This window comes from Plodia interpunctella, chromosome 2 (assembly GCF_027563975.2).
Source record: "Plodia interpunctella isolate USDA-ARS_2022_Savannah chromosome 2, ilPloInte3.2, whole genome shotgun sequence".
NCBI lineage: Eukaryota > Metazoa > Arthropoda > Insecta > Lepidoptera > Pyralidae > Plodia > Plodia interpunctella.
This window is the reverse complement of record NC_071295.1, coordinates 5,716,846-5,741,062: the sequence shown is the minus strand read 5'-3', so window position 1 is coordinate 5,741,062 and position 24,217 is coordinate 5,716,846. Positions and strand designations below refer to the sequence as shown.

The 24,217-nt window shown below is 33.1% G+C and overlaps 4 protein-coding genes across 7 annotated transcripts; 2 read left to right on the top strand and 2 right to left on the bottom strand.

Annotated features, from left to right (window-relative positions):
• Nucleotides 1–8,494: 8,494 nt before the first annotated feature.
• Nucleotides 8,495–10,525, bottom strand: LOC128681022 (cilia- and flagella-associated protein 161-like). Of its 3 annotated transcripts, none has more exons than XM_053764535.1 (6): nucleotides 10,343–10,525; nucleotides 10,104–10,266; nucleotides 9,664–9,905; nucleotides 9,207–9,365; nucleotides 8,875–8,964; nucleotides 8,495–8,663 (listed from the first exon to the last, which is right to left on the bottom strand). In XM_053764535.1, exons 1-6 carry the CDS (start codon nucleotides 10,427–10,429, stop codon nucleotides 8,568–8,570), a joined length of 837 nt encoding a protein of 278 aa, XP_053620510.1. In that variant the 5' UTR covers nucleotides 10,430–10,525; the 3' UTR covers nucleotides 8,495–8,567. The 3 variants fall into 3 exon arrangements, with proteins under 3 accessions (XP_053620510.1, XP_053620530.1, XP_053620519.1); XM_053764555.1 differs by having other exon boundaries at nucleotides 10,104–10,283; nucleotides 10,343–10,448; XM_053764544.1 differs by lacking the exon at nucleotides 8,875–8,964.
• Nucleotides 10,526–10,899: 374 nt separating this feature from the next.
• LOC128681028 (uncharacterized protein) lies at nucleotides 10,900–18,746 on the bottom strand. Of its 2 annotated transcripts, XM_053764569.2 has the most exons (8): nucleotides 14,690–14,817; nucleotides 14,327–14,416; nucleotides 13,700–13,772; nucleotides 13,038–13,200; nucleotides 12,716–12,800; nucleotides 12,113–12,271; nucleotides 11,502–11,591; nucleotides 10,900–11,180 (listed from the first exon to the last, which is right to left on the bottom strand). In XM_053764569.2, the coding sequence occupies exons 1-8, from the start codon at nucleotides 14,747–14,749 to the stop codon at nucleotides 11,076–11,078; spliced, it is 825 nt and encodes a 274-aa protein (XP_053620544.1). In that variant the 5' UTR covers nucleotides 14,750–14,817; the 3' UTR covers nucleotides 10,900–11,075. The 2 variants fall into 2 exon arrangements, with proteins under 2 accessions (XP_053620544.1, XP_053620552.1); XM_053764577.1 differs by lacking the exons at nucleotides 13,700–13,772; nucleotides 14,327–14,416; nucleotides 14,690–14,817 and adding an exon at nucleotides 18,633–18,746.
• Nucleotides 16,604–18,361, top strand: LOC128681008 (prolyl 3-hydroxylase 1-like). Its single transcript, XM_053764526.2, has one exon. It carries the CDS (start codon nucleotides 17,016–17,018, stop codon nucleotides 18,111–18,113), a length of 1,098 nt encoding a protein of 365 aa, XP_053620501.1. The 5' UTR covers nucleotides 16,604–17,015; the 3' UTR covers nucleotides 18,114–18,361.
• A 41-nt stretch (nucleotides 18,747–18,787) lies between the features above and the next one.
• Nucleotides 18,788–23,628, top strand: LOC128680992 (zinc finger protein 687a-like). The gene is made up of 3 exons (XM_053764525.1): nucleotides 18,788–18,928; nucleotides 20,387–20,530; nucleotides 20,963–23,628. The coding sequence occupies exons 2-3, from the start codon at nucleotides 20,397–20,399 to the stop codon at nucleotides 22,734–22,736; spliced, it is 1,908 nt and encodes a 635-aa protein (XP_053620500.1). The 5' UTR covers nucleotides 18,788–18,928; nucleotides 20,387–20,396; the 3' UTR covers nucleotides 22,737–23,628.
• The last annotated feature ends 589 nt before the right edge of the window (nucleotides 23,629–24,217 follow it).

The following is a 24,217-nucleotide window of genomic DNA, read 5'->3' as shown; positions in this document are numbered from 1 at the left end:
GTAACCTTAACTAATTTCGTTCTGCCTCACTTCCTTTTGCGTAATACTCCCGAGTAATTTGCTGAATATAAATGAAGTTTCCCTTATTCTATGAATAACATTTGCTAAGAGCACAATTTGCATTTGTTTAACGTTATTTGTCTTCTAACGCAATATCAGCGTTTTTATATTCGACAAATAAATATAATGAGCTGATGTCCACCGAAATAGGCCTCATTTATGTGCACGAGGTATACCTGCTAAAAATATATATAAGTACAATATAAAAATATATATAAGTACAAAGCGTTTGTGGAGAGCGAATTGTTTCTGGTGAAGCAGCGTGACGTATTGCTAGACGTCCCGCACTCATAAAGAAGCCTTAATTCTTCAAACGTTCATACAGCAATTTCGGTAGAGCAAAAATTACGTGTTTGTGTGAGTAATGCCCTCTCTTTATTAACTGATGAAATATGAGCGAATGGGACTGAAGAGCTTGAAGGGGGCACATCTGTAATGAAACCAAGATTACCAGTGACACTTGCAGACAGAGTCGAATACATTTATCTTCATGACACTGATGTAAAAGCTAAAATATTGCATTCTCATTGGCAAAATAAAATAAGATAGCATATTAAGTATGAGAAATTATGTGGGCTTGCTATATTTCTTCACTACGATTGCTCGGTAAATTCATATTCATAAATTTCTTCTAAACAAATTTATGGGTAAGCCACGTGTAACTAATGATGGAGTATATTAGTATTTTTATAGTATTTAAATAATAATATATATTTTTTCTTTTTTTACAAAAGTAGTTAAGTAAAAGTAGTTGTCATAATTCAAGTACTGATTAGTTAAAAATTTACCATTACCAAAGATTTCCTTGATAAGTCTTAATAACGTCAGAACTTCCTTCCCGGATCATCCCCTGCATGCAAATAACAAGTCTGAAAGCAACTTAAAATTTCACATTAAAACATTTTTAACAAGTTCTTCATTCACGGAAAGCACTCAAATTTCTTAAGGAAAGTGGAAGTTAAAATGTTTTTTGGACTAAGGATAAATTAATTTTGTGTGTTTTAATGCTTGCTGCCTTCTCGGAGTTTTTCTTAAGTGATTATTTTTTAAAATATGGAAAAAAATATTAGAATTAGTATATAAATATTTTTTTGTTGTGGTTCTTCATTATTTTCATGTCTTCTTTATTAGATTTAATAGATTATTTCAGAGATATCTCTTTACACACTGTTCTAATAGTTATCGGGTATTTGCAAAGATTTCCAATAATGTTTCTATCTAATTCACCTAGATGTAATTCATAAAGTTTCATGAGCTTACCAGTAATCTGATAAATCATTTTCTAAAACTTATTTTATGAAAAGACAATATCAAAGTTCCGAACTAATATCTAAGACAAAGTATAGAAACGAAAATATGTTGGAGTTGGATTCAACAACAGACATTACGGCGCCGCCGCATTCTTTAAGTAGTATATTTTTTCTGTGAACCAGAATATGAGAATGTCTTTATGTGTCTAATCTGTATTTTAAGTACTGAGCTAGTTTAATTATTTTCTTTAAGTAAATTATATTTATTGTGCCTAAAATAAATCAGTTTAAAAGTTTAGTCTTTTATCTATATTATTCAGAATTAGGTTATTCCAGTTTATTTATCGAAATAGTCCTTTGATCATAAAATAGTTAATCTGTTAGCAAAATGAAATTCCTAGAAATAGTTTTTACAGAGGTTATCTTCAGATTCTTAAACGTATACAAAGCCTAAACTTTTTACGTGGGTTTTGTAATAGAACGCAAATTCACGACTCGCAAACAAATGTTGTGAAACTGTAAAGCTATGAATTATTCACGTGGGAAAGGTTGGCAGCAAGACCAACTGGAACAACCAACATTTCCTAACAAAAACTTTGCAGTTTTATGTTTCAAACAATAATTTGCTATTTATAAAATATCATGAGACTCTCTTGTTGAATGAAAAAGTTTCGGTTGCAATAAATGTGTGCAGTTGTAATAACTCTGCAAAAATGTAACTCGTTTACTATTAGGTATTAATTTGCTTTTGCTAACACTAGTACGATAATATTTTTACAATCAATTATAACAATATAGATTCTGTCAAAAATAAATTAATTTTGTCATGATAGCTTCCTACACACACGTTGCTTCATGATATTAAGTACAACCTTTAAGATCAACAATCCTACAAGACGAAATCCGACGTGAGTTTAGAAACAAAGATGAACCTTGCCTTATAAAGTCGACAATTTGGCCGATCCGAGCATCAACTGTCGCAGATAAACCTTTGTTCTCGGCTGACGAATTTTTAGAATTGTTATCGAGTCTATTGTCGCCACTAATGAACGACGTTTCACGGGAATGACTGGAGAGATAAATGGGAGCAGAGCGGGTGTGAAAATTGACGATAATTATCATATTTTGCTGCACGCTCTGGGAATTGTTATCAACGTCGCGTCGGTCGTTTGGTGCGAACTTTTGCATGGCTCGTACTCATGGACGTTAAACAATATGTTAGTGTAATTGGAAAAAACGAGCTTGTTTTAAATCTAATAAGAGCAGTGAACAGAGAATGGTGCAAAATAATAGATATATTATTTTGCCCGATTATCTGTTCTCAGCTCTCCTATAGGAGGGCTGATCCCAAATAAATTGGGAAATGGCCTAATAATGATGATACTTTCATTTTCTTCACATTTGATTAAGAAATAACGCAATACAAATGCAAAGCTATGGAAAATTTGTGCACTACGAATTATGTACCTAAAATACTTCTGAGTGCATTGTACTCAACCGAAGACAAAGGTTTGAAATGGTTTCACGATAAAGGACTTATCCACACTCAGGGTCTACCATTGTAAGGTTCAAAATGATCCATATCTCACTCTGAGGGTAGATAACTGTCGGTGGTAAACACACAGGGGCTACAGGAGCTAGGGTAGCCACTAGTTTGAGCTTTACTCCCTCTGGCTCCCACTCATCTGGATGTGTGGGAGCCAGAGGGAGTAGGTACCTACACAAAACAGATTCAGAGTACTCGAAGAAAATCTTTCTCAGATTCATCAGCGAATATGTTTCCCTTTTTTCTCATTCTGATAACTTATTATAGTAGAAAAAAAACTCATTTGTAATGTCTACTTTATGCATGTTTACATATAATTCTTGTTACTAGTGTATAAGTTATTTGCAGAATACTGTGAATAGATATGGACGTCGATTCGTTATGCAAAAGTGTCAAAGGTTTTTCATTTTACAAATTAATTGAAAAAGCCTTTCGAGTTTTAAATTTATTTAAGTACATATCAAGTACACACTATATAATTTCAATATCTGCGGTCAATGATGCCGCATAATACTTTTTTATGCCCTCACCTTAAAAATGAACGATTTGTGTGATTCTACTAAATCGGTTCAAATGGGATACAACTAGGTCGCGGTTTCCTGCGCATAGTGAGAGAGCCCTTATTTTGTTTTATTGTGAACAGTTAGTAGGTATTAAACTCATAAAGGTTTCCCTCTGAGATGTACTGTTTCTAACCTGAGTTTTGTGTTTTTAAACTCTAGTAGAATTACAGACTGATATCAAATATTGTGAACTGGTTGGATAAACTATAAATACACCTAAAAAATCAGAATAAAAATTTAATTTTTACTGTTGTAGATATGAACTTGAAAAAAAAATAGATTGTACCCTTAAATTGTACCTAACGATAGGTACCGGTTGTAAAATATTTCCCAGTAACGAAGCGTTTATTGGATACGTTCGCCCAAGTTTGGATCTATGTGTATAATATTTTTTGAATATTTTACCAAAAGCAATTATTTTTTACGCCAGCCAATAGCACATAGAATTTTACGGTTATAACTTATTTTGAGCTTGCTATGTATTACTATTACATATGACTACATAGTATAAAGTCTACTACGTCTTTTTCGAAGTTTCCTTCTTTTAAACCACGCATCGGATTTGGATATAGTTTTCACTGTTATTAAGATTTATTACTGAGAGTATATACATATAAAACAACCTTATAATTAGACCGTGCCAAGCTGGGTCGGAACGCTAATTTCGCATCTTTTCGCTTTTATACCTAGGTTTAGGCTTTATAAAAGCGAAAAAATGCGAGAATGAGTTAAACTTCTAAAGTATTTGTTAGTTTTATTATATGTCTGCTAATTTACGATCATCAACCTTTAGCATACATACTATAGTGACAATTTTGTACGGTTATGTTCTCATCTTTTGCAGATTGACCTGGGGCTTTAATGTTTATCTATATATGTTATATATAGTATCGTTGAGTTAGTAACCATAACACCAGTCCCAAACTTATTTTGGGTCCAATTCAATCTGTGACATTTGTCCATACATATTTATTTATTATCTATTTCCCATTAAAGATTGATATTTATGAAAGCTTTAAAAAGTGACCCACCACTACATGAGGTGTCCTCTTTTAAGTGGTAGTGATGGGTCACTACTACAAGACTACAAGACGTATAAACGTCACAAGCACCATATAAATAACTAATTTCTAAAAGCAAACAACCTGAACAATAGATGTCTAATCTAGGTATAAAAATAGTCGACACATAGTGCGAGAAACGTGCTCGGCATTACAAGGCGATGACCAGTTGACGACGAGACGCCGCAGCTCTTAAAGAAGATTAGTTTCCGCCTCTCCTCGCCTTTTCGATGCTTCAGATAAGTATCGACTGAGGAGCCATTGCGGCTAGTCAGGAATTAGGAGAACTACTAGAAGTAAACGGACGAAGTTTCTGACTTGCCTTTGCTTGGCGGAATATCGCTTTTATTGCCTATGTTTATTTATTCGCTGTAAGACTAAATGATCTGTGATTAGCTGAGATGTTGCTCTCTGATTGGCTAATAATAAATAACTAAAGATTATAATAATTGTCTGTTATTAATAATTTTTATTCATTACGTGATGTTTACAGAGTCAAAAGCATATGTAACTTATGGGAACGATCTCATAAGTTACATATTATGCTTTTGACTCTGAAGTCGTGGCGTAATAGAACATCGCTATTATACAAGTTAATATAAATTATTGAAAAATAAAGAATAATTAACTGGATAACAATTGTTTTTTTTTTCACCAAATAAAAGTACAAACAACATTGTAATCTCAAACATAACATATAATATGTTATATAACCTTTGAACATATATTCATACCTATCGGACTGAATATTAGAATTCAAGACAAGTGATATTCAAATATAGCATAACAAGATGTACACAAATATGAATGCACGTTATGTATTCCATGTACGTACGTACACCTAGAACAGACAATGTCGGTGGCAGACTAATTAAATTTTCATAACACCTCAAGCATTCCGCTCAAATAAACTAAATAAACTTGGAGAACACGACGACTTTGAACATACTGAAACTAATTACGAATATTATAAATAATATTCATTTATCAAAGTATAACATATTTATTTAAAAAACTAACACCAGGTAGACCACGGGATTCACAGGAGATCCCGTGGTCTACCTTGTTATTCATAAAAAAGATCAGAATAAGTATATCTGTATATAAATTCATCAAAATCGGTCCAGTAGCTTTTGAGTTTCGTTAAACACGTACAAATATTTCCGCATTATTATTAAAAAGTATATATATTCCGTCATTCATAAACAGTTGAAACATATTTTAAGTATGTTAACAATTAACTGATAGAGGCAAAAGATACTTTACCTCAAAGTATGCTTTAACTTTTTTATAAATAACAGGCATAGACCGTATGTATCTAATAGATTTAAAAATATATAGAGCTTTTAATTCGATAGGTTCCAGTACTAAACAGTAAATAAGTAACCGCTTATCAAACAGCGCCATTATTCGAAGGCTGTCGCGCGTAGCAAAAGATGAGAGAAGGACACAAAGTAAACAATATCAAGTAGGTAATAAAAGAAGTTTCTTATGGCGTTGGACATGAGACAGGCAGGCTGGCGTTCGCGTCAAAACTTTTCGCAGTTAAAATATTACATCGGTGCACCTGCTATGCCTATTATATAAGTATGTTCTTTTTGCAGCGTCATTACAAGATGTTGGCCGCCATTTTCGCAAACTCTTCTCTGTCCATCGACAAGTGAAACAAAAGCGGTGTGCTGCAGTGAACCAAAAGTTACGAAAACCGAAAGAGAGAGTTTATATACCAATCTCACTCATGTATAGTAGTTTTCATCGACCACCACTTGCTTTTGTTGAAGGAAAACATCGTATGGGGAAAGCAGCACATTGGTCTATTATCAACTTGTGTGTGAAATGGAGAAGGCAATGGCAATCATTCCATTAATATCATCCATTTATCTATCAACCACGACCCTGAACCATGAAATACGACATTGAAGAACGATTTAAACAGCAGATATAATTAGCAGCTAACAATAGTCTTATCGTAGAACGTGTTCCAACATTCAATTTTTTGGTGTTTTTCAATATTGTAACGTGTTGAAGACTACTATTTAATTTTTTTCTGTCTCTCTCAATATTTCATTTGCTACAATAGCTATAAATATATCTCAAAGCTCCCAAGTCGAAATCCTGACAACCATGCAATGTTTCGGCACATCCTAATATTGCAAATCGGTTGAGAAGTTATCTCCCGTAATCTGTAGTTACGAGTTTGATCAATGGGATGGAGCTCGGAATATCAAGTAGTTTCTCATTTCCGAATCTACCGAAAATTCCAAATATATCTTATTGGTCGTTTATTTGTAAACACTTTAATGCATTTAATAGAACACATACAAAGAAAGCAGTAAAAAAATAAAGAGAAAGATTAATTTGTTGGGAGAAGGTATTGGCATTTGTAATAAGACATATTTTCAATAGTCCAGGATATGCCTTTAAGCCTAGAGAATTCCTCATCATGATATTTTCCCGATCTTTATTTTCCCTAGAAAATTTCGGAATATTGAATTGGAATTTCAGCAATTTTGGAATTTCAATTCGTAACGAAGTTGATTAAATTGTTTATCGATAAAAATCAAAATATTGGCATTTCGGATGAGAAATGCCAATATTTTGTAGATTCGAATTATTTGGAAAATATATTAGATTTATATGGAAATATATATAAAATTACTCCCTATTTCCTATCGATCTCAAGAAATGCGTATGCTTCAACTAAAACTTTTTATTTTAGTTAAGTCTATGAAAAAATAATGTTTAAAGATAACTTGTCATACGCAAACAACTCACGTATCGACCTTATTTAAATGGTATGAAAATGATTGCGAATAAAAATATCGTTCCGCCGACATAAGCTCATTTTATAGTCATCCCCTCAGTTCCAATTTCCTTAACAAACAGTTTTCCTCTTTAACCGATTTTTGTAAAAATACTTCAGATATCACTACAAGTCAACACTCAACACGTAAATAACAGCAGCATATTATAAAAATAGACTTAGCATCAATTATTAATATGTAAAAAAACGTGTACTTTACACATAGTAAAAATGAGGTCTGGATTTTTGACTTCTCAGTATAGAAAGTACAAAATGTAATTAAAAAGTTCCTAATTATACATTCCTAAGTATTAGGAAATCACTTTTTAATTCCATTAGTAAAAAGTATCAGCCATCTAAAATACGGTAGAATAAATCTTAGTTAACAATTTATTGAAGAGCCTGTCTGGGTAACTCTTACAAAAAATCCTGTGCGAAAAAGAACCCTGTGGTAAAAAGAAAAATAACGTATAAAACCATGCGTTTCAATAACGTTTCAATTTTCAAATGGAAATTACACAATTAAAGTCTGCGAATATCGCAAAAGATGGATCCTTCTCCAAAACTTATACAATGTGCCCCGGCTTCAATGAGACTTGATATTCAATGATACGCTCATTATGAGATGCTGCACTCAAGATATTAACCCCACAAAGATACTAAGAGGGTAGCTAGGGGAAAATTCAACAGAAAATTGTAATCAATATTTTCAAAACAAATTAGTTTGATTAAATTGTACTTTTATATGACCTATCTACCTGTATAGAAATCCTAATAAATAATAGATACGTAGTACATAGGGCTTAAATAAATATTTTGTTTTTGATTACCATTTACCATTATGCCTTATTTAAAACTTATTTTGGAATACTCGTATAAATAAATAGGCCAACCAGTTTTTAAGCTAATTTCATAGATACTATTGAATAAGAAAATTTGTATATTTATAACATAATATACATCTATTAATTTAAAAAATCAATAGTGTTTCGTCCGTACTTGTGTACTGGGGATTGAGGCAGCGTGTTAGAACAATCTTTATAACGAATGATATGACTTATTCATGTTCTCGGATCTCGAAGGTAGACGCAATAAGTTGAGTTTTCTGATCTCTGTATAATAAATGAGTTGAAACAGTAACGAAGCCGTTTCAACTCACTTTCATTAATGACTGTTAAAATTTTACAAAAATAATTTCCCTTTTATTACTGATGAAATAATATTTATTGATTTAAAATAATATAGCATAGAAAATTGTTTCAATAAATCTACATAAAATTTCAATTAAGTATCGGGTATTGGAGTGTAAACTTGCCAAATATTATTAGGTAACTCACGCCCGTAAACGTCCAAACATGTCTTCATTAAGGGTGTGCAAATCTGAAAATAAAAGTATGTAATTTTTTTTTTATATTTTACAAATACATATAAGTTTTGTTGCTATTATCTAACAAAGAGGTTACGATGCTATTGACATCATAAAAATATGCGAATAGGTAAAGATAATAAAGATGATTTGATTAAAAGAAAAATAAACACCATTTGTGAAATCCAACCAAATATGATCTAACTAAATGTGAAATATTATTACTTTTCCGTAGAAGCCCATCGGCCAGGAACCCACGTTTATTCCCAAATTAACATTCGTCGCACAATGGTTTATGACAACATCTGTATTCACCTAAAAATAAAGGAATCTTATTAATGAAATTCTTTAAATAGATAAGATAATGACCTTTATGAATTTCTTTATTTTAGTGTAGTAAAGTGAGACAAAAATGCTATTATCTCAATATGAATTACATAAGCTAGCAATAATATTTCAATTCAAGCTATACAACTGTTTTAGCTGTGTAATAATATATTTTTAATTACTTATTCATGGGAATGTGAGAAAAACCTTTGCTTTATTCCTTTCTTTACCTTAATAGGAATATCTTCCTGCTCGAAGCGCGTGATGTTGGGAGACTGGCAAGGCAGCACCCGCCAGCGAGTGTTGGACACGTAATGCTTGCTCAGGTATAGAGGGTATATGCCACACAGGCCGGGAATCGGGTTGGGGTCGTATCGCACATACAAGGGCTAAAGCATAAACACTGAATTAAACGAAGTTTCAGCCTTTTCATATATATAGATAAACATCCAAGACCCGGGCCAATCAGAAAAAGATTGAGCTAGCCCCAAAGTACAAGTATAAGTTAAGTATTTGTTATAAAATATAGTATCGTTGAGTTAGTATCCCATAACACAAGTTACTTTTGGGCTAGCTCAATCTGTGTGATTTTTCCTAATATATCTATTTATTTATATATTCATTTAAGTATATTTATATTTCAAGAAACGTAAAATAAATCTATGCAAATTAGTAATATATGTTTACCTTTCTTTTCAAAGACGAAGATATAGTAAGTAGAAATTCCTGGTTAAATTTCAACGGCTCGCCGTCTCTTTTACAGTAGTCAGCACTGGTGATAACAAAGGTGCTCTTTTCAGAGGGTTTCAAGTCTGGCAGGCCAACTACTGCGCAGCCATCTTCCAACTCTTGGGAATAACTGATGTCGTTAGAAGATATGCGACCACCGAGCAGAAGGCCTTCCTTGCCCTCCATTGGTGGATCGGACGCTGCAATGTTTTGCTGTTGTAATTTTTTATTTAATTTTTGAACAACTTTTTGTGCATATGGTAACTAAATAAAACGTGAACGATGAGAATAGTTTGCAACGTAAAATACAGTGAGTCAGGGATCATATAGCAGCATGTAAAACCGTTCTTACCCAGATATTTAGTCAATTATATTTAGAAACTTAAATAAAATAGTACCTGGAACGTGAGGAGCCAATAAAGAGATCCTATCACCAAAAGCAATAACACCAGACGACTGAGTCAACTCGGTCGGCGTGTTTAAGTTCTCAGACATTTTACGATACCGCGCCAGCATCAAATCCCCCCTTTTCATTTGTTGCAGAAACTGATTAAGCTTGTACTGAAATATTTACATAGCTAAAGGAAACTAGTTAGAAACAAGCAATAATTCTCTAGGGGTTAACCGTTATGCTCACCTCTTCTAATTTACTGGCTTCGTACCAATTTCCGACGAGTACTCTGTTACTGTATACAATACCCTTATCTTGCTCCTTTTTCAACATTTTTCCCGCTTGATTTAAGAGGCAAAATAATAATAATTACTGTTTAGTCAGCACGAGTCGACTTTTTTTTTGAAAATTGAAGTGCCAATAAGGCGTTGGTGCTGTCAAAATATTATTCTTATTAAAAAGTTTTTATTACAAAGCATCACAAATGTACCTATAGAAAAGTCATTATGTTGGTATGTTATCCTGAAATGCAGGGCAAAATCATCCTCTATTTATTGTACAACATACCGTTAAAAATACGTTCCCTAATTTATTTTCAAACTTCAGCTACTTACAGCAGCTTATTTTATGTCCATTTGGTATCTACTGAAAGTACATATGATATTCTATGTAAAAAAAAAATATTTTTCCATAGCCCAGTTAACTGTTCAAAGGAGAATAATATTTTCCCGTAGTCCGATTAATCGGACAACTGAACTTGTACCACGGGCAAAGAATGTGAACAGATAAATAAAAGTTCGATAGAAAACTAATAATTTATTGAAAACTCAATCTAATATACAACTAAAATCATTCAAAATTTGTTTGCAATATACATTGTTTAACATCAAAACATGAAGATTCCAATTTGTTAATTAGTTAAATCTTTGGAATATTGTTCGTTGTAGGTTCTTGTTGAATTTTTCTTTTCGAGTTGCCCTTATCCCTGCTTCTTGGTCGCCACGTCACTGACCATGGTAAAGATGTTCTCTGCTGTGTATCTCTTGTGGATGTCGATGTAATTACGACAAGTCACACCACATTCCTGGAAATTAATACTTAATAAATATGTATTTTATAAAAATTATTACTATTTGTCTTTAGATTTTTTCTACTGCATTTCAAATATTGCTCAGAAAATGAAAGATAGAAATATCACTTTATTGTGCCATACAGATAATACAGAAAACACGCGAATTATAGCGTACAAAAAACAGAATAAAGGCCACTTATCGCAAATGCAATTCCTTCAAGCCAAACTTTGTAAAAATGATGTACTTCTAGTTAATTATAACTGAACTAAACCAACCATTCGAAATAATTATTTTTATTATATAAACAATCAAATAATATCAAAACAACTAACAGGACCGAAAAACGTTTGCATCCAGCTCTGATTCATGACGAACAGACTTTTGTCAGCAACACAATTTTTCACAATGAGTCGAGTGCCAGTCTGTAATGAAATATTTTGTACAAATTAATGGATGTAACTAGTAGAAAGTTAAAAGCCTTGTCAATATTTTATATTAAAATGAAGCAAAGACGTATACTTGTGCAGCTGCTTTTATTATAATTAATGGCATGAATGTAATTAAAGTGATCTGTGGTATTTTTGGTAAACCTAAGGTTATAGCAGATTACTTTGATTACGACAATGAAATATTGTCGTAGCATATCAGTGTCGTAGGTCGTAGCACAGGCAACTTCGTAGCTAAATCGTAGCCGTACTTCTACAGAAATCGTAGCTTAGTCCTTATACATCCAAAGCGATCGCAAATCTTTTAGAATTTTTGTTATAGATAGAGCGAGGGGTTGTGATACCTGCGTTTAGCTATATGGGTTTAAAAAATAGTATTCCTTAATTACCAAATATGACTTTTTTCTTATTGATAGACTGTGTTGACTGTGATAATGTTTATGATACTGGAGAAATTAAAAAAGTGAAAATTATCCAAATCTTATTCAAAGTCGGACCTTGACAGGGCTGCCTAAGCCCTCGAGCCGATCACAAGGCAGCAAAGGCATAGTGGTCCAGCGGCAGTTGCTGTCTTTGGTGGAACTCAGCCGGATCGGCATCCGGTCTGCCGGACCGGGCGTCGCGTCCGGCGTGTAGCGCACGTACAGTGGCGGCGCCTGGTGGAATCAAATAGTATTAAATTCCTACTCTAACATTGTATGTGTATGCGTTAAGAGTGAGCTTTTGTATGAAAACCAACCCGGTTTTCATAACGTAAACTCGCTAGGGGGCGTTAAATATAAATAAAATATTTCTGCTAGTTACACTCTATCGGCAAAAAGTTCGTCGAATTTTAGCGGTTTCGACGTTGAAATTAGACGAACTGTTTGGCTTATTGTGTTGAACGGTAATGTATGTACATTGCCGGTTTTCCTTGAGAACTCATATTCAAACTACGCAATGTAGGTACATTCATTTGCATCGGCATTTATCCGACTTCGGCATTAGTGTGTAGCCGGCAATAGATTGTGTTTCAACAAGGTCTGATTTTTTTAACTAAATTGTAAAAAATGTGCTAGCTGTAGTACTATATAAATGAATTAAACCTAAATATAACTTACATCTGGATCGCCGTAGTTAACAGCTCGTAGCAAAAACTCATCACCATAGTTCATTTTTTCGCCATGTAGGGACTCGTCTTGAGTGCTGGAAGATGGGACAGAAATTTATTCAGATCATTCTAATCTAATATAGTTAGCGATAATCGGTAACAAATGATTTCTTCCTCGATTAACGAACCTTTTTCTCTCAGATTTTATTCTAACCTGTACCAAAGTTCATCGTGTTCATCATGTGTTTTTTTTAAATGAAAGAGTAAATATCATCCTAAGAACTGTCTAGTTTACTATATTAGAAAGTTTACTCAAGTACTTAAATATAAACCTCAAAATGACAAAAGTATTTCGACAACAAGGCGTGGTGATCGGAGAGAGGGTCATGAGACATCCGTCGTTGATGTTCTGCATGTAGTCCACCTGTCTCTCGGAGACGAGACTCGACAGCGCCAGCCCATACTGTGGAGTGCCACTCGCAGTGCATGATTTAGCTGTAAAAGTCATTTATTTATTTATGAAATGAAAGATTATATTTCAAACTAAGTATAGGTCAGCTAAAATGACTGTGTATGAATTACTTCATGGCGTGTGGTTAATAATAGTACCACTCCATATCCTCCCTAGGTTGTCTTATGAGGCGAATAAAGGAAACAGTTTTGGAAGCTGATAGGCAACAATTGCATTCTTGAGGAGGGGTTGACGTCGGGCAGACGGCCGGTTGTAAAATCTCAGCCGAATAATTTTAAGATTTGTTTTTACACTGACCCGGGGCTACGCGGTGTCATGTTTTATCTCGTTCTGTCAATGGCAAATTTTGTAAAGTGTGATAGTGTCAAAACATATTTTAGCTTAAAGTATGCTTTATATTTTTTATGCATAACAGGTTAATCTACTACTCCAAAGCGCAGGTGAAGAATTGGCGCAACAAACTTGACCGCAGCCTTTTTTTCCAAGGAAGTCAATTAACATATGTGGTTCTGTAAATTGTACCTGGCATATCAGAAGCGACTAACTGAACGTTGTATCCATACAACACGAACATTCCACTTATTTCAAGAGGTCTCTGGAATCATATTTTTGTATCTAATTACTTACTAGTGAAATACATGCTATACCATTGCCATTATAGGTAGAGGGGACCTTAACTCTACTTATAATGGCAAAACCTGAAATGCATTTTATTTCATTTATTGTAATAATAAACTTCATAGATTCGACGACTAATTTTATGCTGGCTATACAGTTCACCAAAGTTGGGCGTATTTGGCATACCTACTACCTACTTTCTCCTAGCGATAAACAAACACTCTCATACAAACTACGCAGCTATGTTCATTCATTCGCATCTGCATCTGTCTCAGTTCGACGATAGTGTGAAGCTGGCATTATTTATGCGTATTGTGTGTGCACACACGCACTATCTCTACAAAAATTTGCTTAAAAGTTTTGTTATACCTACTTCCAAAACATCTACTTATACAAATATAGAGTTTCTGTTAGATAGATATTTGTATAGATCTTTGTTAAGGTTTTACACAGAATCTGCTAGCTTTTACATATAGAAATTACTTGATTTATATTTGCAGTTATCCAAGTGGAATAACTAGGTATTCTCACCTCTTTTAAAAGATTACTGAACAGTGTTCTTGATTTTTGTAACAATAATTCGTGTCTGTCTCGTTTGCGCAAAAACAACTTGAATTCGTACTGAAAACAAAATGATTCTGGGTCTTATGAAGGGTTTGAACATTGAGTGAGCATAAAGTACTTATTGTACTTAAAAAAATATGGTAAAGTTGCTTAGTTAGACTTTTTCCTAGTAATGTAAATCTACCAAATAACCTTTAATAAATGTGAACCAGGAGAAAAAAAACTTTGGTTTTCGAATAGTATCATAAATACTCAGCACCCAAATTTTGACCTCCCTTTTATTTTAATAGCATTTTTATTGTCTTTTATTTCAATTTGTGCTTAACCTACTTCATTTTTTAATCGCTCTTCGCTCCAGTTACCTACGAGAACTAAATTATTATATGTCATCGTTAGGGTTCAATCAATAAACTATAAATAATATACACGATGTATAAAATTTTAATTCGTGTTGTCAAATAGTGAGTGTGTCAAATGCATGTCAAATCAAATGTCAATAATGATCGAACCGAGTTTTACAAGTAGGTAGGTATTCCCTAGGAGTAGGTACATATACAATATAATAATATTATTCCAATAAAAATATAAATTTTGTACATCCTTGGGTATTCCCAATGTAATGAAACCTAGGAGCTAGGAGTGGTGTATATAAATAGTGTATATAAATCACAGATAATTATAAGAACACTTCAATGTAGGTACCTATATAATGTTCTTATCCTAAAATCCTTCATGAGAGATTGTACGTACTCCGGAATACTTTTAAAAGTTCCAGGACTTTTGAAAGTTTTCTAATATTTTTTGTGTCTTATACTCGGAAAGTACCTACTATGTTTAATCATCCGAATATCGGGTTGGAATTTCAAAATCTCACCCACGGTCGGGAAAACCCAGAAAACTCATGTTTAAATCTATGATTCGGTATATACCTAAGTCATGGTTTAGTAAGTACCTTGGAATTAGTAGGTACTCAGTACTCGTAAAGTAGGTACTAATAGGGAGTACTACTTCACATTTATCCCGCCAAAGTACAGCACTGTATGTTAGGTGTACAAAAGCTTTGCCGCCTTTTGCTATGTCGATTAAAACGTTTATTTTAAAGTACTTTATTAATCCTTTCATTATGTAAGCATTCGTTTGTGAAAATATACAACAATGTAGCATGTTCGGGTGCCAAAATATTAGGAAAAATCGTTTTGCATAAGATAAAAAACTTCGAAAACACCAAACTTTTTACACCTCACGCTGTAAAATTTTCGAGTCAGTAAACGATCGACACTCGTCAAAGACTTATTAAAATATGAACTTCATACAGGATCTTCAGTGAAAATCAAGTTTATATCAATTTCTGCCCACAGTTGACCAAATAATGCAGAATAACCTAAAATAGTGTTATTATTTTCAGGATAATCCACTAAATGCTTTATTTTTCCCTAAACTCGCATCACGATTGCTTAGAAAGTATTTTTGGTCGTAAATCTGCAACAATATTGAAAATTAGCAATGTTTGTGTACCTACCATAGTTGTACCAGTAGCGCCATCTGCGCTGTGCTTTGCGTAATATGTTTTTTTTTTCTTTTTGTCGATCTATTCGCCCCAAAGGCTCAGCTTACGAAAAAAATGCACATAAATAAAGAAGCCAGTGAATAACAAAGCAGCCTACACCGTAGATTTACCTACTAATGATTATTGTATTTTGTGTTCCATATTTAAAATCTAAACAAATAATAATAAATATATTAGGACAAATCACATAAATTGAGCTAGCCCCAAAGTAAATTCGATACTTGTGTTATGAGATACTAACTCAACGATACTATATTTTATAACAAATACATATATAGATAAACTCGGGACTCCTAGACTCTGGACAATCAAAAAATAATAATTTTCCATTATGACCCGAGCGGGGATCGAATCCGGGACCTCTCGGTTCAGAGGCAAGCACTTTCCCACTGCGCCACCGAGGTCGTCAAATAGACGAATAGTGGATGGTTTTATTGATATTTTAATTGATATATTTGTATTGTATGGAAATTAAAAATCATAAGTGAACGTTGGCACATATTTCTTTATTTCTAGAAACTATTACTACCTAATCGCTAATTACAATGATTAGCCATGAATCATGCATGATAGCGAATAGTCGTTACCTACTATTTCTTTTTATTTTACTTCCTTTCGTAAACTACAAAATCATATGTCAATGTCAGGATTGTCAGATAAGCGCCAAAAGCAAAAAGCAAAATTTGATTTTATACCTATATATTTAGGTACCTAACTAATACCTAACCATCAATTCTCTAAGTAGGTACCTACCCATTGTATTGTATTTGTACCTAACCTACGGGGTACCTACCACTACCACCTACCACCTACTATGTAACCTACCTAGGTACTTATTTATTAGTACCTATTTCTAAATTTAATGAGCATGTCTACCTCCAGTGTTGACATAAAATAAAAATAAAAAATTTAATGGCATTAGACTTACACACTAATTTATTCTCATGGGAATATCCCATATGTATGTCCGGTAAAGTGATAAAACGTTTATCTGTGTCAGAGTTCAAAATGGGTCATCGCCACTGTAGTCAGATTTAGTTGAACTGTTTCAGACGAGGTTGCCTAAATTCCTTAGTACAATATAAAGAAATGTTTACCACAACAACATTGTTATTAATATTTTCATTCATAAACTTAAGTGTATGTGAGAATATATCACTGGAAGAAGTTTATAAAAAAGGAATAAAATCGTATTCGCGAAAAGACTGGTCAGACTGTGTTATCCAATTTGAAGAAACCATAACATTATACAAATTGTGCAAAAATATTATTCTTAACTGTAGACATAAATGTAAGTCTCAACCACACCAAAATCTAGTACAGGATGATTTTGAAGATTTGAAATTTTATGAGAATGTTTTTTTCATCAGTAATTGCATAATGGTATGCCAAGAAACAGAATTCAGCAGAGTTTCTCTAAAAATAGATATTTCAGACTATGTCCTTACAAAAATGATTAACTTGGAACCTTATGAATATCTTCAAGTTTGTTACTATCAAACAAACCAACTGAAGAAAGCTGCTTCCGCAGCTGCTACTTATCTGATTTTTCATCCAGATGACAGCATAATGAGATCAAACTTGCAACAATTCATGAGACTTGCTAAATTAAGTCCTGACGAAATTGTTCATTTAGAAGCTGAACAATACACATTATTGTATGACCTAGCAATGAAGTCATATTCCAAGAAAGATTGGTTGGAGACTGTTGAGCACTTGGAAAACTCAGTAAAGAAATATTTATCTTCAGAAGAAAGCTGCCGAGCTGAATGTCAGAAACTACCTGAACAGGAATGGTCCTCAGAATTAATGATAACACTCTCCAATGCCATAGCGGCTTTGATTCATTGTCAACAAAAGTGTCAGAAGAGACTCAAGTCAGTTGGCTACATATCTGGTATAGATTTTCTATCAGAGGCCCTGAATTATTTGCAAATATGTTATTACAATTTAGATAAGATACAAGAAGCTGCAGAAGCTACTGCCAGTTTCCTTCTCTTGAAACCTGATGATGAAGTAATGCTAGAAAATAAGGAAATATATAGTAATTTTACTGAACCAGAGGCATTTGTTGTGCGTAGTGAAATTCAATATTATTTGAAGCGCGACAATTATGAGAAAGAACTCTTAGAGCTATATGTTCACAAAAACCCCAATCTCCATAGCCCTAAAACAAATTATATATAACAACACTGAGCTTATCACTTGTGGTCTGCAAAATTTGGCTTTGTTGGCAGATGCCTGTGTGGATAATGACCTCTTGGAATTAAAAGAAAGACTTAAAAGTTTTTTCCAGCAATACTTTTCTGTCTCAGCATAACCTTGTACTTAGTGTGTGCATTTTCTCACTTAGGATACTTAATGAATATTTTAAGTATATTTTTATACATTACTTAACAAATACTTTTTTCAAAAATAAAATAAATTTTCATTTATATTCACTATTACACTACCTACCTATTATTATTAAGTATGGGCTAGTACTAGTAGGGCAAAGCAACTTTTATACCAAATGTACCATTATTGGCCTGTGATTGACCGATTAATTTAAACTTTATTTAGGTATTCCTTTGCACATGCTATTATTATATTCTTAATTTATTTTATTTAGGATTTACTACAGAACATGCAATAATTATATATGTTTAGTGGAATTTCTTTTTTATTAGTGGGTTAAATGAGATAACTACAACAATTTAAACATACTCTTCATCTGGTCTCTAGAAGGTTTCTCAGATAAATTCAAGAACTCCAAAAATCGTATTATCTTCAACATTTTCTTAATCTCAGTTATATTCCTTCTTCATACATTTCACATTTAGTTACCTCTTAATGGCAACATTTTATATTTTTTCTGTAATGGCGATACTATTATATCTTTTGCCGCAAGATGGCGTACATGACAACCTTCTGTCAATGTCAAATGGATGGCTCAAATTTCTGTGATGTCGGAGATTGGTCTGTGAAAATCACGAGTTATTATCTTGTTGCGGTCTTTATTGGTAAGTAAACCTTTATCAAGATGTCAATTTATCATAATAAAACACGGTCTCAAAGTAAATTGTTGAAATGACTACATAATGAATGAGTGCCGATTTTTACTTGAAGAATTTGGGATCTGTTCGGGTAAAAGTTAGTGTTGCCATTATTCCGATGGATGTTCTGATTACCCATTGAACACCCATTTTATATTCCTATTTAATTAATTTCAAAGTTTATTTCATTATTTATGTTTGAACTGAACACATACCTACTAAAATATATGAATACCACATGATAGGCGCTTTTAAATCAATTACACAACAAATAGTGATTTTCTAAATTATTCCTGTTGTTATTCCTGTTCTATTCTAGAATTAAAACCATAGTACTTTGGTGAGTTATTTTAGGAAGTTTCTAGTAGTCTTTGCAATCACAATGACTGAATATTGATTGTAAAAATGGTATTTTTAAAATAATTCATAATTATCTGGCCTTACTCAAATGGAAAGTTTGTAGTTTTGGCAACACTCCTCAAGCGTGTGCTAATAATGTGAAGATGAGAAGTCGCTGATTGGTCTGGTCACTCAAGAAGTATTTCTATTTTGTTAGGTGCCTTATCTTAAAATGTATTTTGAAAGGGGAAAATTAATTCCAACATTTGTAAATCGAGCGTAATTATACAATCGCAGTCATCGGCCATTAGCCATTGCACTATTACTATACATAGGTACCTACATATAGTCACTACAGTATCATAAAGTTGGTGATTTTCTCACATGTAGTACCTAATACATATTTTAAGTTTTTATGTGGAATATGATAATAGGAAAAATCACACCCAATTTTATCCATTTGTTTTTGCTACCTTTTTTTTCTATTCGCTTCCCTATGTAGGTAGGAACAGGCATAATACCTACCATTTAAGCTACTATTCCAAATCCAACTGTCAACTGCAGCTGTCTATCTATAGTACTTGCAGCTGGTCGCAGATGCATGACTACTTTGTGGTTTGAAATTATTTCCGATCGCAGATTGCAGACCGTCCTAACCATAAAAGCGTTTTGTTTCTGTTAATGTCTTGTAAAAAATTGGTATTTGAAGAGGAACTAAGGACTAAACTGACATTTATCTCGTTTAAGGGTGCACCCTATGGACTTAAGGCAAAGCCATTTCATGTTTATGAATTTCGAGTCTCTTGACTCTTGGCTCTGTCCACCAGTGAGCTATAAAGACGTGGTATTGATCACCCAACTTGGCAAATTGTGCAGCTGCATTTGGAAATGTGCCTTAACAGTTTATTAATATATAGATAAACTTTCGTTACTTTCTATGAATTGAATACTTGTTATATAGCATGGTTAAAACTAAGATAGCTGCTGGTCCTATTGAATATTTTGTGCGTTACCTACAGTGAAAACTGATTTGATTTTTGATACTTACCTAGTAAGTACTTACATACCTAATATTTCTCGTTTCAGATTTACGAGAATGGCGGAGTTAGAGTCTATGAATGACAAATTCAGTATAAAGAATATATTATTCTATCGGGCTATACCCAATTACGAAATACCAATACCAACTGATGGACATAAGGTGTATGCATGCACTGATTGCTGTGACAGGTATTTTTTTAATAATACAAGCACATAATATATTATATTTTATACTATAATGAAGATCGGCAATTATAAACGAAACTGTAATTCCACAGCTTCTACTATTTGACATTTATGAATAGATAAGAAAATTATTTATACTGTGTAGTGTTACCTTCACACTAGCAGCGCCACCATCGCATTTACAAATTATGCCACACTAGATAAAGAGTCTTATTAGAAAGTGTTACCTTTCTTTTCTTCACTCTTAAATGTAGTCACATTTGACTAAATCGAAAACGGTGTCTACCAAATGTGTAGTACTTAAACTGTGACTACATGGCATTAGTTTGCATCTAGCTAGAGCCTTGAATGTTATAAGAATGATACATACATATTATATGATACGTACCAATTTGCAGCTTAATTTACTTAAATAAGCACTTTATTTTGTTTCAGGTTCCTATTCGAATCGAGCTACGAACGTCATGTGAATCGAAAATCACTAAAAATTACATATATGTGCAGACATTGTAACAAAACCAAGGTTTTTCTGAACAGATGTAATTTGTTATCCCATATTAGGTCGCATGCTTTCAAAACTGCTACTATAAATGTTAGTGATTTGAAGGTGGAACCACTCCCTTTATCTTATTTTAAAATTGATACCAACAGTAGCGTAGGAGTCGATGTTTCTTCACCAAGTACGTCAAAAGAAACTTTGGCGAAAGCGGTGTGTTTCGATTGCAAAGCCGATTTTTTCAGTTCTGGTCCAATATTTAAGGAACGTGCTAAACATTACATGCGGCTGAGTGAGGGAGTATTTACATGTCCAATATGTTTATTTGCTATGCCTAATGAATGCGCTCTCAAAGCTCACCTCCGACTTCATATTAATCATCCTCCATTTTACTGTCCTGAATGTGGTCAGCATTTGTCAACTAGAACTATTAAATACCCATACACACATCACTGTGAAGGTTTCAAAATGATGCGAGCTACTGCTAGAATGCAGTGCCCTGTTTCAAATTGTAACTTACTCCATCCTAACGATGTTAGCGGACATTTAAATAAAGAACATGTCGTCAAAGTATTTAAATGTAATGCTTGCGTTGTTGCTAGCTATAGTAACCTAACAATGATGAAGCACCTTAAGACACATAATGTTGAATGTAAAGCCCTTATATTCTATCAATGTGTTTTGTGTCCAGGTAGACTGGTGCTACCAGGCCAAATCGAGTATCACCTGAAAAGTCATACTATGGAAACGAACAATTTCGTTTCTGTTTATCCATGTTGGAACTGTGGCCTAACATGCAACGATATTCACTCCTTCTTGAATCACCACATAGAAAAGCATTGTAGTACTGAAGCCATAAGAAAACTTTTAGAATCTGTAATATCACTTTTCGCAAATTCATCATCCAAAAGATTGTATCGGGTCGTGAAAAGATGTGATAGATGTCTTCGAAATTTTACATACAAATGTAAATACGATGAAATCCAAGTACTTCCAGATGAATGCCCATACAAATGTACTATGGAACAGCAGACAAGTGATTCTTCTACAAAAATACCGAGTCCTATTTCAATTGAGAAAACTATCAAATGTCCCTGTTGTACTATGATCATAAGTGAAAAATGGGAAGATGTGAAGAAACACTTCAGTGAATATCACAATAATCAACGCTGTATAGATGTTAAAATTTCTTTGCAAAGAATAAATCTGAAACAGATTGAAACGAGATCCAAAAAGAAGCGTAGTAGACAGTTAAAAAAGACTATTGGTTCAAAACAAATCCAAGAAAATAATGCTAAACAAATTCCAGTTATAACATCCAAAGAAAATAAATATAATTGTAATATGTGTGGTTATGTTGGCAAAGACAAAAACTCATTTGAAATACACATTATTGATCACAGAGACCCATACATGGCATACCAGTGCATGGAATGTGCAAAATGTTTTGTCGTGAAACCCTCGTTTTCAACACATATGTTACTGGAACACAACATATCCGATGTTGATGAATATATTGCTCAGAAGCAATGTTACAATGAGACTGCCTTAGATAAATATCACAATAATTCTGAAGAAAACATGGAGCCACTGCGTGAAAACCAGTGTCGAATTTGTAGAGATCAGTTTGATAATTCGGATGATTTGGAGAAACATTTCAGGGTGCATGGGATGGCTTTTTTAATGAAAAACACTGCTAACAAAAGCCCATAGGAATACCTACCTATTTTACAAAGTCCATATATTTTTAATGATTATGAAAACTAGATAGTCCAAAATTTTGTTTCACTGAAGTACTTATGTACCTCTATCAGAATATGTGATGTTTATTTTAGAACTATATTTATCACACTTCTTTCATTTTGTAGCTTACATAAGTACCTATAGTATTTTAATATGTATTAATTTTGTCATAGGCAGTTAGTGCTAACGGCTGCCTGCAAATTTGTCCTCATTTTTTTCGCGATAAATGCTGAATGCGGTCTATCTCTGTGCCAATTTCATCAAATATGGTTCAGATTTTTAGAGTTCATTCATTTCAAATGGTTACAAAGATAATATTCTTTCCTCTTAATATTGTTTAAAGGTATAGATTTGTATAATATAGGTGATATAGTTTAGTAAAATAGATACAGTTCCTACTTTGAATTATATCTTAATGCTCTATCTAGCTACACACTATCGCCACCATCACATTTTTATCAATTTATTTTATTTATTAGCGAAAAAAAATGTGCCACGCTAAATATTAGAAAGTACCTATTATTGTTTACTAGTTACACGAATGGTGTGAGGCCAGATAGGGCTTTAATGTACATCCTATGTTAAGCTGGTAGAGATCTGACAGTTGGTCAGCAGTTTTTTTTTGCCAAAATCCATATATTTTAATGATTATGAAAATTAGATAGTGCAAAATTTTCTTTGAAGTATGTATTCAAGAATAAGAATGTTGCACCGCTATCAGAATATGTGATGTTTATTTCAGAACTATATTTTATCACATTGAATAACTGCTTCTTTCATTTCGTAGCTTACATACTTTAACTACCTAAACCTATAGCCTAACGTTAATTTGTATTTGTCTTAATAAAATAATTACAAACAACCTATTTACTTTTAATGTCTCTTATCTGTAGCGTCACTGTATACGTGGCTTTGACGCCCGCAGCCCGAGGTCTGTACAAAAATAAGCATTTAGGGCGATTAATTATTTATTTTAATACTAAGCGAAAATTAAAAAAAAAATAACAGATTATGCCACTTCAGATATAGAATTTTAGTAGAAAGTATTAAAGTTTTCCTTTACACAATGTCTTAACTACATCGAAAACGGTGCCCACTAAATTCCTTTTTATTTACTTTAAACTATTGCTTTCTACTAAAATTCTATAAGTAGTGTGGGTTCTTAAAATATATTTTATAATTTTACCTAAGAAATAAATTAATTAAAATGTGAGATGGCGCTAGTGTGCCGGGAGTAATCGCCTTAAAAGTTGAAGATTCCTCACATATTTTATAACTACGTCAGCCTGACTTTGAACTTTGACCTGACCCTTTTTGGGAATGCTGTTGTTGCCTGTTAGCTGTCCAGGTTTTATATCCTTTAGTTTGATATTTTGTTCACGGGAGGATGGATATAATTTTATTTGCTTCATCTTACTCTTTTGTATGTTTAGATTTTATGTGTTTGCCGA